The sequence below is a fragment of the Stegostoma tigrinum genome, chromosome 10, assembly GCF_030684315.1.
Source record: "Stegostoma tigrinum isolate sSteTig4 chromosome 10, sSteTig4.hap1, whole genome shotgun sequence".
In the NCBI taxonomy this organism is placed as follows: domain Eukaryota; kingdom Metazoa; phylum Chordata; class Chondrichthyes; order Orectolobiformes; family Stegostomatidae; genus Stegostoma; species Stegostoma tigrinum.
The window spans coordinates 58,007,062-58,024,332 of NC_081363.1; the positions used below are offsets into that span (position 1 = coordinate 58,007,062).

Below are 17,271 nucleotides of genomic sequence, written 5' to 3' on the forward strand. Positions count from 1 at the left end.
ACGTACATTTTATTTGAGCCTGGTGTCTTTTCTCTGGAATTCCATTCCTGATTCACTTTATTATAGTTGTGAGTGGAGCTAGTGGCAATGGGAAGTGAAGGATAAAAAAAAAATGAAGCAGCAAAAGGGGGCAAATGACAAAGTTAAAAAGTCAGTTGTATAATACCTACCTCAACCATACCCTCTGCCTTCTTGCTTAGCTCACTATTTTGCCCCTAATTTACCCATCTATCCTCCTATCACACTTTTATTATAAGAGATAGTAAGAACTGCCAATGCTGGAATCAGAGATAACACAGTGTGGAGCTGGAGGAACACAGCAGGCCAGGCAGCATCAGGAAAGCTGCTGCCTTGGGTTAGGACCCCTTGATTTCTGAGGAGGGGTCCCTACCTGAGCTGTCGGCTTTCCTGCTCCTCTGATGCTGCCTGGCCTGCTGCGTTCCTCCAGCCCCACACTGTGTTACATTTTTATTATATATCTGCCTATAGAAGAACTGCACTTTCCCCTTTATGCTAGTTGCTGTTCACCTCTCATTCTCTCTCTCTCTTTGCTGTTTTTGGGCTTTACTCCTCCAGGAAGCCTGCCCCCACGAACCAGTGAAAATTCTACCTGATGTCTCTATTTATGAAGCCCAGGATTCTATCTCCTCTACCTGCTCTACTATTTTTAATGAACTGTGCACACTTATTAATATTTTCCCTGTTCCTGTATCCCCTTTGCTTACAATTTACATACATGATTTAGAGTTGGGGACCAAATTTATTGTGTCAAAGTTTGCACTTGACACTAAAATGAATGAGCAAATGAGCAAAATGTGCAGAGGACACTGAAAGTCTATTGCAGGATATAGACGACAGGTTAAGTGAGTGGTCAAGGATCTGGCAGATGGAGTACAATGTTGGTAAATGTGAGGTCATCCATTTTGGTAGGAATAACAGCAAAGTGGACTATTATTTAAATTTTGAAAAATTGCAGCACACTGCTGTGCATGAGTCACAGAAATGTTGGTTTACAGGTGCTGCAGGTAATTAAGAAGGCAAATGAAATATAATCATTCATTGTCAGAGGGATGGAGTTTAAAAATAAGGCCACACCTGGAGTACTGTGTATATTTTGGTCTCCTTACTTGAGAAAGAACATACTGGCACTGAAGGCGATGCAGAGGACATTTACTAGGTTGATTACTGGATTGAGAGGGTTGGCTTATGAGGAGAGATTGAGCAGACTGGGACGATACTTGTTGGAATTTAGAAGAATGAGGGGGTATCTAAAGGAAACATGTAAAATTATGAAGGAAGTAGATAAGGTAGAAGCAGGGAGGTCGTTTTCACTGGCAAGTGAAACTGGAACACGGGGACATAGCCTCAAAGTAAGTAAGAGTAGATTTAGGACTGAGTTGAGAAGAACTTCTTCACCCAAAGGGTCATGAATCTGTGAAATTTCCTGGCCAGTGATAAGTTGAGGCTATCTTGATGAAGTTTTTTCCAAGTTAGATATTTTCTTGAACAGTAAAAGGATTGAGGGTAGTGGTCAGCTGGTAGGTAGGTGGAGCTGAGTCGCTGAAAAGATCAGCCCTTATTGAATGGCAGAGCAAGCTTGATGGACCAGATGGCTTACTTCTGCACGTATTTCTTATATTCTTACATTATTTCAAAATTGTATTCTTTGGTTTATACCACCTTAATGTTCTTGCTTTTGGAATGTATTACTTTCCACCTCTCTGCATTAAATTTCAACTGCCATGTCTGTCCATTCCACATGTTTATGCACAGCTGTCTATCGTTTTCCTCCTCAGTTTTCTATATTTCAAGGTTTTGTGTTATTTGCAAATTGTGAAATTGTGCCCTGTTCACCAAAGTCCAAGTAAAATGGTGGTGCCTTTCCAGCAGTAGACCAGGTAGACACCAGAGCACAGGTTCCATTCAATGTAGAAGACTGCTCCAAAACCCAGCCACAACTGCAGCGATACTTATTACTGTGGGGGCCTTCCCTTTCATGTCTGATTGCTCCAACTCTTCTGACCCACTACTTTACCTTGTTTGTGACTGATATAAAGAATGGAAGTTTCCCCCACCTCTGACAAACTGGTTGCCGATTTTTAACTACCTTATGGCTTCTTGGAGGCAATGATTTAATTGAATGCATCTTGTACGTCAGGCCTCACTGCCAACATTTGACAGACCCTGCATTTCATATTGACAGTGGGAACGTGTCCCAGGAATAGAAATCCTGCACAGATAGTAGAAAAGCAAGGAAACAATGGTAAACTTTATTGAACACTGTTTCAATGCCAGTTGGGTATTTTGTTTAATGTTGAGCATTGCATTTCGCAAAGGATGTGAAGGCATTAACAAAATTTGGATAATTGCATAGATGAGGAGCTACTGTTATGTGGATATATTTAAGATGTTGGGGTTGTTGTTTTCCTTAGAGAAGGGAAGATTTAGAAGTATGTCCAGGAGTCTGTCTCATGTCGTGATCTAATTATTACAATTGAACCACACAGGGTACTCAGTATTAATGATATCAAAGAGCCGAAAGGAAATTCTATGCAATGTAAACTAAAGAAAATACCATGGGCAAAGCTTGAGACATCCTTTCTTCCTGTGTATAATTTTACACTGATTTCTGCTTTTCTATCCAAGAGCGCAGACATGTATTTTCAGAATAAACCATTACTTAGTAAATCAGAATTGTTGCTGAATACATTTTCACACACCTTGAACCCCTGGATTTGCAACCTAATGGCTTTTTTTGCTGTATAACGTTGTTGTAAACTGATGGATGGTAAACTGATAGATTTTCTTCAACTTTGCACTCAGATATTTTGTTGTTCCATAAAGTAAAGATAAATTTCATTTGATACCAATCTTTGCTACAACTGTTTAGGATGTCCCTTATTTTCAGAACATACATATATCTTTTTAAAAGTGATACTTCTGCATAAAATTGTGCCTTCTTTTCCAAAACCACAAAATATTACTTTTCTAAGTTTATGTACAGTTCAAGGACTGATGCATTTTTGTCAAATGTACTCACAAAACATAATTTCTCATGCTACTTTGATTTCTTATTGTAGACATCAAGGACACCAGACTATCCACCACTTTTGCATTGCTGAGCCAAGTCATGTATTACCCATTGATTTGCAACTGGCTTCAAAGTTGTATTATACTCCAAGTCGAATAGGGCATGGCTGTAGTAAACTTCCAGAATCAATTCAGCTAGAAGACTCACATATCTATAAAGTCGAAGATTTTTCTTCTCCTAAACAACAGAAGATAGCAAAGTAAGAGCAATCAATGTAAGCTTTCATGACTGATGTATTGAAAATCCACTTACTATGTACAAGGAACCAATCAGAGTATGAATGTATTCTTGCCACTTGCATGGATGAGTGCAACTCCAATAATACAAAAGAAGCTTGATATCCTCCAGATAAAGCAATTCACTTGATTGGCTCCACATCTACAAAAATTCAATTTCCTTCACCACCAACACTCAAAAGATAACAGTGTGTGCTATCTGCAAGATGCACTGCAGAAATTCACCAAAAGCTCCTTGGACAGCAACTTCCACAGCATGACTATTTTCAGTACAAATAATTATACAATGTGGAATGTTATGATTTCTAATTTGTATTGACCATGGGAAAGTTATCACTGAAATGCAAATAGGCAATATGGGACAGTGCAAACATAAATACTTGTCTAGAATTTTTGCTCAATTGTCTTTGTGGGTAAGGTTTAAAGTTGACAGATTATTATTTTTTGCCATTGATTTATTAATTCCCTTCAAAAATTTGATACATAAGATAGAGGTTTGTATTTCAAATTTTACATGATATGTTGAAGGATCAGTTTGAGTGATCTTGTTTCATCATTTTTAAAGAAATAAGTTCTAGATTGCAATGTTAATAATTCAGACAGAATATGCTGCAAAGAAATTCTTCAAATATGAGAGCACCCGTGGAGAGAGACACAGAATCAACATTGAGTCTGAAACTCTGAGTTCTGAAAAAGAGTCGTATTGGACTCAAAACATTATGTTTCACACTTCACAAATAGTCCTAGACCTGCTGGGTTACTCCAGAATATTAGAACATAGAACAGTACAGCATAGTACAGGCTCTTCAGCCCACGATGTTGTGCTGATCTATTATTCTGCTAAGATCAACCTACCCTGCACACCCTACATTTTACTACCAGCCATGTGCCTATCCAAGAGTTGCTTGAATGTCTCTAATGTATCTGTCTCCACTAACACCACTGGCAACTCATTCCACACATCCACCACTCTCTGTGTAAAGAGCCTACCTCTGACATCTCCCTTAAACGTTCCTCCAATCACCTTAAAGTTATGCTCCCTCGTAGTAGCCATTTCTGCCCTGGGAAAAAGTCTCTGGCTATCCACTCTATCCATGCCTGTCATCATCTTGTAAACCTCCATCAAGTCACCTCTCATCGTCCTTCGCTCCAATGAGAAAAGCCCTAGCTTCCTCAACCTTTCCTCATAAGACCTGCCCTCCAGTCCAGGCAGCACCCTAGTAAGTCTCCTCTGCATCCTCTCTGAAGTTTCCACAACCTTCCTATAATGAGGTGATTAGAACTGAACACAATATTCCAATTGTAGGCTAACCAGGGTTTTATAGAGTTGCAGAATAACCTTAAACTCAATTTCCCTGCCAATGAAAGCAAACACACTATATGCCTTCTTAACAACCCTTTCAACTTCGGTAGTAACTTTGAAGGATCTATGGCTATGAACCCAAGATTCCTCTGTTCTTCCACACTGCCAAGAATCCTGCCATTAACCATGCATTCTGCATTCAAATTTGACCTTCCAAAATGAATCACTTCACACTTTTCCAGGTTGAATTCCAACTGCCACTTCTTTGCCGAGTCCTGCATCCTGTCAATGCCCTGTTGCAACCTACAACAGCCCTCCACACTATTCACAACTCCACTAACCTTTGTGTCATCAGCTAACTTACTAACCCATCCTTCCACTTCCTCATCCAAGTCATTTATAAAGATCACAAAGAGCAGAGGTACCAGAACAGCTCCCTGTGAAAAACCACTGGTCACCAAGCTCCAGGCTGAAAACTTTCCATCTACTACCACCCCCTGTCTTCTCCTGAACAGCCAGTTTTGTATCCAGAGAGCCAAATTTCCCTGAATCCCACCCCATATTCTGTTTATACTTCAGATCTCCAATAAACCCATTGTTTTGCATTTATTTTAGCTTTGTAAGGTCTAACTTTCAATTTTATTAAAGTTCATTGTGAATATATAGTGTGCATTTTCTTACTAATTAAAATGTGCAACAACCATATCATGATAGAGGAATTGCATTGATAGAAGAAAAGTTATATTTCTCCAGTTGCATTTATTGGATGCATTATTTGGTTGTTCTGCAGTGCTCCATATCTTCATACTAGTTTTTTTGTTATCAAATTAAAGTTATAAAGTTACAATTAGCGTTCTTCTAATTTCAGAATTATCCATGAAGGAATTCCTGCATCAGAAGTGAGACAGGAAAAGGTGCAGGATGGTGTCAGAATTTTACCACCACTTTCACCTGAATTTCTGATGGAATGGCAAAGAATTGCGGAATATTATGTGGAAAGACCCAGAATTATGTTATTGGGAGAGTCAGTAAGTAATTAATATAATAATGCTAACTGTACAATCAAGAAAAAGTACTGTTGCAATAAATAACAGGCTTTAGTTGTTTCAGACCCTTTGCTAAGGACATATATTTTATTCATAAGCTGAAGTATAATAAGAGGCATGAATCTGTTATGGGATCAAAATTTCTAAGGATCTTGCTCATCTCTTTAAGTGACTCTAACAAGTCGCTGATGGAGCCCCTTATCAATGCTCCTCTGTGTTGGGTTTGTATCTTTTCTCAGGGTTTTGCTTGGACTGGGGTGGATAAGGTCAGAAATCACACAACATCAGGTTATACTCTAACAGGTTCGTTTGAAAGTTTTTGGAGCTGAAGAAGGAGCAAAGCTCAGAAAGCTTGTGTTTTTAAATAGGCCTGTTGGACTATAACATGTTGTTGTGTGATTTCTGGCCTTGTATGGGGTAGAAGAACCTTTATCCACCTCTTACAAACCAAGTGCTAGCAAAAGCTTGGAGCCATGTGTTTGGGGTCTTCATGCTCTGAGAATTCCCACTGCCTTTTATATGTTGTACAAATTTTTCTCATTGCTGACTGTAATTCTCACTGATCACTGTTTTTTTGGGACTTTAAAAAAAATCCTTTAATGGGATCTGAGAATTGCTATTTTTTGCCCATCTCCAATTCCTCTTAAGAAGGTGTTGATGACTTGACTTCTTGAATAAAAGAAATCCATCTGGTACACCCACAGTGCTGTTATTGAAAGACCAACAATGTGCTTCCCGAGTTAGGATTCTACATGGCTTGGATAGAACTTGCAGGTTGTGATGTCTCCATGCATCTGCTGCATTTCTCCTTCTCAGGTGGTTGAGGATTGAAGTTTAGAAATTTCTGTTGAAGGAGCCTTAGTGAGTTGCTGCTGTGCATCTTGTGTATAATACGCACTTTCCCACTGTGTGTCAGTGGTGAAATACTTAAAGCCGCTATATTTTGCTATTTACTTGGTCAATATTGAAGACCCTCAGTGTTATATTGGGCTGAACAAGAGCTGAAAGGTGACCAAAGGAGCATGAAATGAGTCTCATCAACCCAGATGAGCAAATTATGTGGAGAGATCGCGGAAAAGCTATGAGTCAGAAAATCAACATTGATTTTGCACATTGTGTTCTATACAAGCAATTTTACTGTGACACATTCTGATATTCAACTCAGTAAAAGAAAGAATAGTCTCCATTTTGGTATAGTTTGTATCATTGACATTTGTTGTATGATTGATTGTTTTTAAGTAATTTTCATGGAAATGTAAATCATTTTGTATTTGCTTTGAACAGATGGAAATTTACAAAGACGCCACAAAGCTGTTTTGGGCACCGGCATTTCCTAAGTTTGCTGTTCCTATTTCATACATGCAAGAAACCCTATATCCTAAGTTAAAACTGGAACTGGTAATAACATATAGTTTGCTTTCAAAAATTATATTCTGATTCAAGGAAAAAAATATACATTTGTAGGATCTGTAATAAGTTATAATCCAAAAACAAACAGTTGATATTATTCAGACAATATACTAATGCTATTGATTTGATTGTTGGGGTTTAAATTTCATTCCGCATCTGCCCTGTCCTTTCCTGTACACCATCACAATGTCCTTTTGTCCATCTTGCTTGTGACAGAACATTGAAAGAACTACCCCAAGAACTCTTCTTTTCTATCACCAGAGTGTAGCATTTTTCCCAGATGAAGACTTCAATGAATTAGTTTTTCAAAGTTATTATCAAATTTGCTTCCACCAATCTGCACAAAATAAATTTCCTCATGTTGCTTTAGGTTCTTTTGTTAATTACCCTAAACTGTGTGTCCTCTGCTTAGTGACCCTTTTGCCATTGGAAACAATTTTTCCTTAATTATTCTATCAAAGTCCGTCATGACTTTGAAAACCTCAACGAAATCATCTGTTAATATCAGTCCCCTCATCCAAGCCATAAATATACATTGTAACTGGCTGAGGGAAAAGTACTAATACTTGCGGTACCCTTTCTGTCCTGTCAATCTAATAAGTCTCATCACTATTTTCTGTACATTAATCAATCCTCAATCCATGCCAAAACATAATTGTCAATCCAATAAATTCATTACACAAGATCGTGCCCATGTAGCTGCTCCACTTTCAATCCCGAGATTCAATTTTGCTAACAAATCTCACATTTTATCATTTTAACACCTCCGCTCGGTTCGCAATAAACAACTGCACCTCCCAGTCGCAAACCATTTCCATTTCCACTCCCCCTCCCATTCTTTAGATGACATGTCCATCATGGGCCTCCTGCAGTGCCACAATGATGCCACCCGTAGGTTGCAGGAACAGCAACTCATATTCCGCTTGGGAACCCTGAAGCCCAATGGTATCAATGTGGACTTCACCAGCTTCAAAATCTCCCCTTCCCCCACCGCATCCCAAAACCAGCCCAGTTCGTCCCCTCCCCCCACTGCACCACACAACCAGCCCAGCTCTTCCCCTCCACACACTGCATCCCAAAACCAGTCCAACCTGTCTCTGCCTCCCTAACCTGTTCTTCCTCTCACCCATCCCTTCTTGCCACCCCAAGCCACACCTCCATCTCCTACCTACTAACCTCATCCCACCTCCTTGACTTGTCCATCTTCCCTGGACTGACCTATCCCCTCCCTACCTCCCCACCTATGCTCTCCTCTCCACCTATCTTCTTTTCTCTCCATCTTCAGTCCGCCTCCCCCTCTCTCCCTATTTATTCTAGAACCCTCACCTCATCCCCCTCTCTGATGAAGGGTCTAGGCCCGAAACGTCAGCTTTTGTGCTCCTGAGATGCTGCTGGGCCTGCTGTGTTCATCCAGCCTCACATTTTATTATCTTGGATTCTCCAGCATCTGCAGTTCCCATTATCACTCACATTTTATCAAATGTGTTTTGATAGTGCAGTTGATTGTATACAGACTATCTGCATTACTCCTCTTACTTCTTGTAGAACTGAATCAAATTAGTTAAACACACTATGCTTTTACCATATCTGTCCAATTTTCCATTGATTTAGCTCATATTTTTACAGCTACCAATTCATTTTGCCCTTGATTAACATTTGTGAAAGTTGCCCCACAACCTAAGTCAAGCTGCATGCATGGTATGTAATTGCTGGATGTATCTGTCTCTCCTTTTCTGAAAATTACACAGTATTTGTACTTAAACCAGAAAGTACAGAAATACTCAGCAGGTGTGACGGCATTATGGAGAGAGCAATAGAGTTTATCTTTTAGGCTGTTTCAGATTAATGCACTACAATGTCTGCCCTAATTCATTTAGTAGCTGGGTATGCATCCCAGTTGGGTATGGACCAGGTGATGTGAGTGTTATCTTGCCGTTACTTTGACTATCTTATTATTGTTAACTCCCTTTAAAAGACTTCTGGATTCTCTCTTACGTTATGTCTGAATGCTTTCTTATGCACCCGAATTATCCTTTTTTGTTTGCAAGTTCCGTTCTCCATGGTACATTTTTGTCCTCTACTTTGTTCTCAACTGAAATAGGAATTTATCAAACACCTTTTTCACTTTTAATTTTTACATCCTTAGAAATCCAGGTATGTCTGGCTTGGATGCCTGACCTTTCTCTTCTGCTTGGCAATGTGCATTGTTTGTACATGAATTAGTTCGTCTTTGAAGGCCACCCAGTTGTCATTTGCCACGATGTATTTTCTAATTGCCTGCTGTGCTTGCATGTTAACCTTCAGTGACTTACTGATGAAGTGTCTATCCAGGTCTACACTTCCTAACCACCAACCATTTAAAAAACGCTCTGCACATTAGTTCTTCCTACCAAAGAGGACAACCTCACAAAATTCCACATTATATTCCATCTGCCATATTCTAACTCATATATTAGGTCTGAATCCTCTTGAAGATGCTCTGTAACTTTTCACAGTACAAATTCACACTTGGCTTTATGTCATGCATTAACTTGGAGAAATATTACATTTGTACCCATCTCTAAATCACTAATATATGTTGTGAGAATCTGGACCCAAAACCAGCTTGCCATGTGAGAATGACTCATTTTTCCCACTCTCTGTTTCCCGTCTGTAGCCAAAATTCTTAATCCATATGGATATATTATGTCCTGTTCCAAATGCCTTAATTATGCTAAGCAGCATCCAGTGGAGGAATTATTAAAAGCTTTCTGAAAATCCAAGAATATTATGACCATCAACTCACATTTATTAATTCTGTTAGTAGCATCATCCAAGATATTCACCATGCATGATATCCCATTCAGAAATCCGTGCTGAATATGTCCAGTCAGAATATTATTATCCAAGCTCATATTTATCAATAATTTATAATAGATTTTTAACATTTTCCCCACTACTGATGTAAGGTTAGCAAGTCTGTAGTTCCTGTTTTTCTCCTACTCTAACCTCATAAGTGCTAGGGTGGTATTTGCTACCTTCCAGTCTGCAGAAACTGTTTCAGAATCAAAGAAAATGGATTGATGATCACCAATACAGCCACTATCTTCATAGCTGCTTTTATCAACATGCTTGTGTGTACAATATCACGTATAGGGAAATATCAGCCTTCAGTCTTATTCATTTTTCAGCAGGCGGGAGGCAATGGCCTCATGGTATTATCTCTAGGCTATTAGAGACTCAGTTAATATTCTGAGGACCCAGATTTGAATCTCATTGTGGCAGGTGGTGGAATTTCAATTCAACTGAAATTTGGAATTAAGAGTCTAATGATGACCACGAATCCATTGTCGATTGTTGGGAAAAACCCAATTGGTTCACTAATGTCCTTTAACGAAGTAAATCTGCCTTCCTTCCCTGTCCCAGCCTATATGTGGCTCCAGACCCACAGCAATGTGTTTGACTTCCAAATGACTTCTAGGCAATTAGGGATTGGCAATAAATGTTGACCCAGCCAGCAATGCCTTTATCTTGTGAATGAATGAAAAAGAAAACTACCTTCTTGCCAGTATTAATTTCCTTCAATTCCTCATTCTCCCTAGCCTCTTAAATCTTTAATCTATGAGATGACTTTTATCTTCAGCTGGTGGAAGGGCAGGCAGGTTTATCATAAATCTTCCAGCCCAGAATATAATTAAAGTGGAGGTAGGAAAGCAGCCTGATTCAAACACACCTACACTTGCCTAATTTAAATACCCTTTCTTTATTGAAAATCATCAGCAAGAAGAGCTGCTTGCTCTTGATCTAGGTCTTGAAAAAATGACTCCACTTTTGCAACAAATAAAAATGTTAATGAACTACTGCATTGTCTGGTCAATTCATAGATTTATAGATTCATACAATGCAGAAATAATCCTTTGGCCCATCGAGCCAGCCCCAACATACCTACCACTCAAAGTGCACTAATCCCAATTTCCTGCATTAGTCCCATATCCTTGAATGTTATGGTACTTGAATTGCTTGTCCAAATTTTTTTTAAAGGTTGTAAGGTTTCCATCCGTCCTACCTTCCCGTCTGTGTATTCCAGATTCACACCATCTGCTGAGTGAAAAGTATTTTTTCCCCATTTCCGTTCTGAATCTCCGGCCCAGTGAAGGAAAATTGGAAGACTTCTTTGGGAAAAGATCTCAGAGTAGATCTTCTGTTTCTTCATTTATCTTTGGGCTTCTCCTGTGAATTTCCATTTTGCAATTGGATGAAAAACAATGCCGGTACTCAAATTATTTACTGATTCATTTTGGGACAGAGGCTCAGAAAATCCAATTTTCTATGTAAGTGCCAACATTTAACAATCTTTGAGTAGCAAAATGAGGATATAGTAACACAGAAACTTGGAAAATAGGAGCTGGAATAGTTATTTGGCCTAATGAGCCCACTGCACTATTCAACATGATCGTGCCTGATCCTCTAACTCAATTCCATATTCCTGCTGTCTCCCCATTCTCATTGACACCTTTAGTATCTAGAAATCTATTTTTAGCTTTTTCAAATATACTTACCAACTTCACCTCCATAGGTTTAGCACTGTCTGAGCTAAGAAGTTTTTCCATATCTACAAATGGCCTACCGCATATCCTGACACTGATCTACTAGCTAAGGGAAACATCATCCCTGCACCCAGTATATCCAGTCCTTTCAGAATTTAATACTTCTCTAATTTAATATCCCCTCTTGTTCTTCTAACTTCCAGTGAATATAGGCCTAGTTGACCCCTATAAATTCTCATATGAATTAACTAGACATTCCAAAAATCAACATGGAGAAACTTTGCTGCACTCCTTCTATAGCAAGTGTTTCTTTTATTAAATAAGAAGATCAAAGCTGTACAGAATACTCCAGGTGTGAACTCACTGCACAACTGCAATAAGACATCCTTGCTCCTGCGCTGAAACCTTCTTGCATTGAAGGCCAATGCACATTTGTTTTCCTAACAGCTTGCTGCACCTCCATGCTTCCTTCCAATGACCTGTTATAAGGATGTCCAGGTCTTTTTGTACGTCAACCTTTCCTAATCTATTACTGTTTACATAACACTGAACCTTTCTATTTTTCCCACTTAAATGGACAACTTCACATTTATCTGTTACAATGCATCTGCCAAGTATTTTCCTACTCACTCTACTTGTCTAACTCATGCTGAGGCGTGTTTCCATTCTCTTCGCATCATGCCCACCTCCACCTAGTTTTCTGTCATCAGCAAATTTGAAAATATTGTACACAATTCCCTCATCTAAATCATTGCTACATATCTTTATCAGCTGCATCCCAACTGCCGATTTTTCTGGTTTCCCACATCTCCTTGTCTTCTACTCTGAAAATGATCCATTTATGCTTACTCTGTTTCCATACTGCTAACCATTTCTCAATCCATGCCAGTATATTACCATGTATCCTCTGTGCTTTGACTTTGTATATTAGCCTTATATGTGTGACTTTATCAAAAGCTTGCTGAAAATCCAAACACACTTCTTCTGGTTCTCCCTCATCTATTCTACTAGTTATACCCACAGAAAGCACGAGTAGGTTTGTCAAACATGATCTTATTTTCATAAAAGGGAAATGTTGACTTTGTGTAATGCTGTTGGTAATTTTTTAAAGTATTCTGATAGAATACTCTTTATAATAGACCCCTGCACTTTTCCTTCCTACTGATGTTAAGTTAAGTGGTCCGAAACTCTTGGTTTTTTTAAATAATGATGTTACACTTTCCTTATTCCAAATGGCTGGCACAATTCCAGAACTTTAAAGATAACAAACAGTGCATTCACTATTTCCATGGCCATCTTCTGTATGGTATGTTGAAGACCAGGTCCTTCGGATTTACCAGTTTTTAGTCCTATTAATTGGCAGCATCTGTGGAGAGAAATCAGAGATAATGTTTTGGGTCCAGTGACCTTCTGAGGAGGTGTTAGGGCACTTGAAACATTAATACTATATCAGCTGTTTAGTTGTTCTTCCATTTTCTTGTTCACCATCAATAATTTTCCTATTTTAACATGTAAATGACGTATATTTGTCTTCAATAATCTTTTCCTTTTAACATGCTTATAGATGATCATATGGTTTTATTTTATGTACCTTGCAAATTTACTGCCATATTCTATTTTTCCTCTCTTAGTCGACCCCTTGGTCCTCTTTTGCTGAATTCCAGACTGTTCACCATTATTAAGTTTGCTGCCTTATTGAGCAATTTTGTATCATCCCTCTTTGTATATAATACTACTGTTTGTATAATACTATCCTTTGTATATAATACTACCCTTAACCAGGAAGGAATGTCTGAAAGGAACCTAGGGTTATGGGAGGTAAAGATGACACCAGTAAAACAAAAAAACTTGAGGAGATCTTTCCCTCATTTACAAAAACTCTACTATCTTTGACCCTCAACATTTAAAAGAACTTCCACTATTGGGACATGGGTGTCATTGGCTGGGCCTGTACTTACATACATACAACCAGACAGCACAGAACAGGCCCTTCGGCCCTCATTGTTGCGCCGACATCCTTCCTCTCGCAAGGAGACCAAAATCGATGGCAGTATTCCAAAAGCAGCCGAATCAATGTCCTATATGGCTGCTAAGTGATCTCCCAACTCCAATCCTCAATGCACTGACCGATAAAGGCGAGCACACCAAATGTCTCCTTCATATCCTTTCTACCGGTGGCTGTACTTTGATGGAACTACGAAACTGCACTCCAGCGTCTCTTTATTAAGCAACGCTCCCCACAACCTTCAGTGTATACGTGCTGCCCTGATTTGCCTTTCCAAAATGTAGCACCTCACATTTATCTAACCTCAACTCCATCTGCCACTCCTCAGTTTATTGGCCCTTGTCAATGTCCCATTGTATTCTGAGGTGACCTTCTTGGCTGGCTACTACACCTTCAATCATTGGGAAACTTACTAACCACACCTTCTATTTTCATATCCAAATCATTGCATCACTTCAACTCCCCCTCCCACTCCCTGAACGACATGTCCATCCTGGGCCTCTTCCAATGTCACAACCACACCACCCAGAAACTGGAGGAGCAGCACCTCATATTCCGCCTCGGGAGCTTCCAACTCAATGGCCTCAATATGGACTTTGCCACCCTCAAAATCTCCCCACCCGTCAGCCTCATCCCAAGACTAGTTCCTCCACTCATCCCCGCCTCCATGATCTGTCCGCCTTCTCTCCCACCTATCCACTCCTCCCACCTCACTGACCAACTCCCACCACTGCTTGGAATTATTATTCTTTTCACACTTCATCAGCTCGACGTTATTTCTAAAATCTATTTTCCAATTTTGGAAAAAGTGAGATAAAGAGAAGTAAAAGAAGTTACATTCTTACCATTCTTGAAATCTCTGAATATTCTTCTGTTGAAAGGCTGCCAAGGAACGATGCAATTCTTTTGTCACAAACGCTGTGAGGGAGACATCTTTGTCGGTTCCACTAACTCCACCCGAAGGAAGACAAACCCACGTAACATATCTAGTGACTTAAAACATACTCTTTTGTTGCCCAAGGTGGAGAGCTGGATGAACACAGCAGGCCAAGCAGCATCAGAGGAGCAAGAAAGCTGATGTTTTGGGACGAGACCCTACTTTAGAAAATTGGCGCTGGAGAATCTGAGATAACAAGGTGTAGAGCCGGATGATACTGCTTGACCTGCTGTGTTCTTCCAGCTTTACACCTTCTTATCTCAGATTCTCCAGCATCTGCAGTTCCTACTGCCTCTATTGTTGCCCTTTCACTTTACTGAACTAATATGTGCCAGTAGTTTTGTTTAGGCTCGTGTAATCTTGTAAGCTTAGTTATCCTTGATAAGCTGTTGGTGAGCTGCCTCCTTAAACTGGTGTAGCCCACGTATTGTAGGTAGACTGAGAGGGAGAAAATTTCAGGATTTTGTCCCAGTGGCACTGAAGGAATGGCAATATATTTCCAAGTCAGGATGGTGAGTGGCTGGAGGGGATCTTACATGTTATGGTGTTCCCATGCATCTGCTGTCCTTGTCATTCTAGAGAGTGTGGTCATGTGCTTGGAAGGGACTGTCTAAGGATCCTTGGTGAACTTCTGCAGTGCAGCTTGTAGATGGAACACAATGCTGCCACTGAGTGTTGGTGGTAGAGGGAATGTATGTTTGTCATGTGATACCAATTAAATGGGCAATTTTGTCTGATATGGTGTGAAGCTTCTTGAGTCTTATAGGATTTGGCACTCATCCAGGTAAGTGAGGAATATTCCATCACATGCTTGACTTTTGAAATTGGTGCAGTTCTGTCTGCCAGAGTTATGTCCACTGGGCTGCCACCATCCAAATCTGCAAACCATTTGACTGAGGATGCACCTCAGGAATTAGCACCATATATGGTGGGCATGGAGGTTGCCAATTGGAAGGCTGCTTCCCAGAATATTTTGCCTAACTGAATGCCTCATACTGGTGTAGAATCCACACCCAGCAGTCCTTCTGGCTTCTGACAACAAACAATCAGTTGAAGATGGCTATAGCTTTAGCTTAGATCCTGCCAAGGTTAGTCAGCTTCTGATCTCATTACAGACATGGTTCAAATATAAATAAAAGAGCTGAATTCCATTTGTGAGGTGAGAGTGACAGCCTTTGACATCAAGACATCATTCAAATGACTTTGGCAGTGTGCATCTCTAACAAGTTAGAGTCGAAGGGAACCGGGGAGCTAACTTTCCACAAGCAAAATTCATAATGAGCAGAAAGGAAAATGGTAGCAGTTGTTAGAGGTCAGTTACTACAGCTCCAGGATATTTGCTGTAGGATTTTCTCAGGTTAATATCCTTGGCCCAACTATCTTCAGTTGCTTCACCAACAACCACCCCATCATAAAGTCAGAAGTGATGATGTTCATTGATAATCACACAGTATTCAGCATCATTTGCAACTCCTCAGTTACTGAAGAAGTCAGTGTCCAGACTATATCCAAGCATGGGTTTACAGGGAGTAAGTAAATTTCACAAATGCCAACAGAAAATCCAACTATTGGCCTATGACTTTTAGTTACATTACTGAAACTCCCACCATCACCATCCTAGGGGTTACCATTGACAAGAAACTGAACATATTAATATTGTAGCTAGGTCTAGGAATCCTGCAGCAAGTAACCCACTCTTGTATCCCCAAAACCTGTCTATCATCGATAAAGCACAAGTCAGGACCGTCATGGAATATTCCCCACTCAACTGGATGAAGGCAGCTTCAGCAACACAAAGAAATTTAAAACCATCAGGAAAGAGCAGCCCTCCTAGCTGTCACCATTTCTGCAACCATTCACTTTCTCCACCACTTACTCTCAGTAGCAGCATTGTGTACCATCTACAAGATGCACTGCAGAAATTTACCAAGGCTCTTAGACAGTCCCTTCCAAATACATAACTACCACCATCCAGAATGACAAAGACAGCAGATACATGTGAACACCATCACCTGCCAGTTCCCCTCGAAGCCACTCACCATCTTGACTTAGAAATATACAATTGTTCCTTTACTATCATTGGGTCAAACTCCTGGAACTCCATCCCGAACAGCATTATAGATTCTGGATGTGAGTTTGCTCGCTGAGCTGGAAGGTTAGTTTTCAGACGTTTCATCACCAATCTAGGTAACATCATCAGTGAGCCTCCGACGAAGCGCTGTTGTTATGTCCCGCTTTCTATTTATCTGGTTAGGTTTCCTTGGGTTGGTGATGTCATTTCCTGTTCTTTTTCTCAGGGGATGGAAGATGGTAGAAAGCGGGACATAACACCAGCGCTTCGTCGGAGGCTTACCGATGATGTTACCTAGAATGGTGACGAAACGTCTGAAAACTAACCTTCCAGCTCAGCGAGCAAACTCACATCCAGAACCTCAACCTGAGCTACAAATCTTCTCAAAACTCGCTATCATTATAGGTGTACCTACAACAAATGTGTTGCAGTGACTCAAGGAAGTTTCTCACCACCGTTTACTCGAAGGCAGTAGAGATTAGGACTAAATGCTGGCACAGTCAGTGACATTCAAATCTCACAAATAAATATAATGCTAAATTTTGGAGTCGTGAAAATTTTTAAAATCATGGCACAAAGACTGTTGTAATTGAAAAACTATAAAAAAATTATCATTGAAAAGGTATTATTTTAACAACTCAAATCA

General features: G+C 39.8%; 1 protein-coding gene across 4 annotated transcripts in view; it reads left to right on the forward strand.

The window, feature by feature from the left end:
* The window catches only part of ttc6 (tetratricopeptide repeat domain 6), a 219,341-nt gene that overhangs the window by 81,691 nt on the left and 120,379 nt on the right, over window positions 1-17,271 (forward strand). For all 4 annotated transcript variants that reach the window (XM_048537047.2, XM_059649195.1, XM_059649196.1 and 1 more), the window contains 3 exons: window positions 3,081-3,290; window positions 5,499-5,658; window positions 6,961-7,074. In XM_048537047.2, the coding sequence (XP_048393004.2) occupies window positions 3,081-3,290; window positions 5,499-5,658; window positions 6,961-7,074 (484 nt within the window). The remainder of the gene's footprint in view (window positions 1-3,080; window positions 3,291-5,498; window positions 5,659-6,960; window positions 7,075-17,271) is intronic.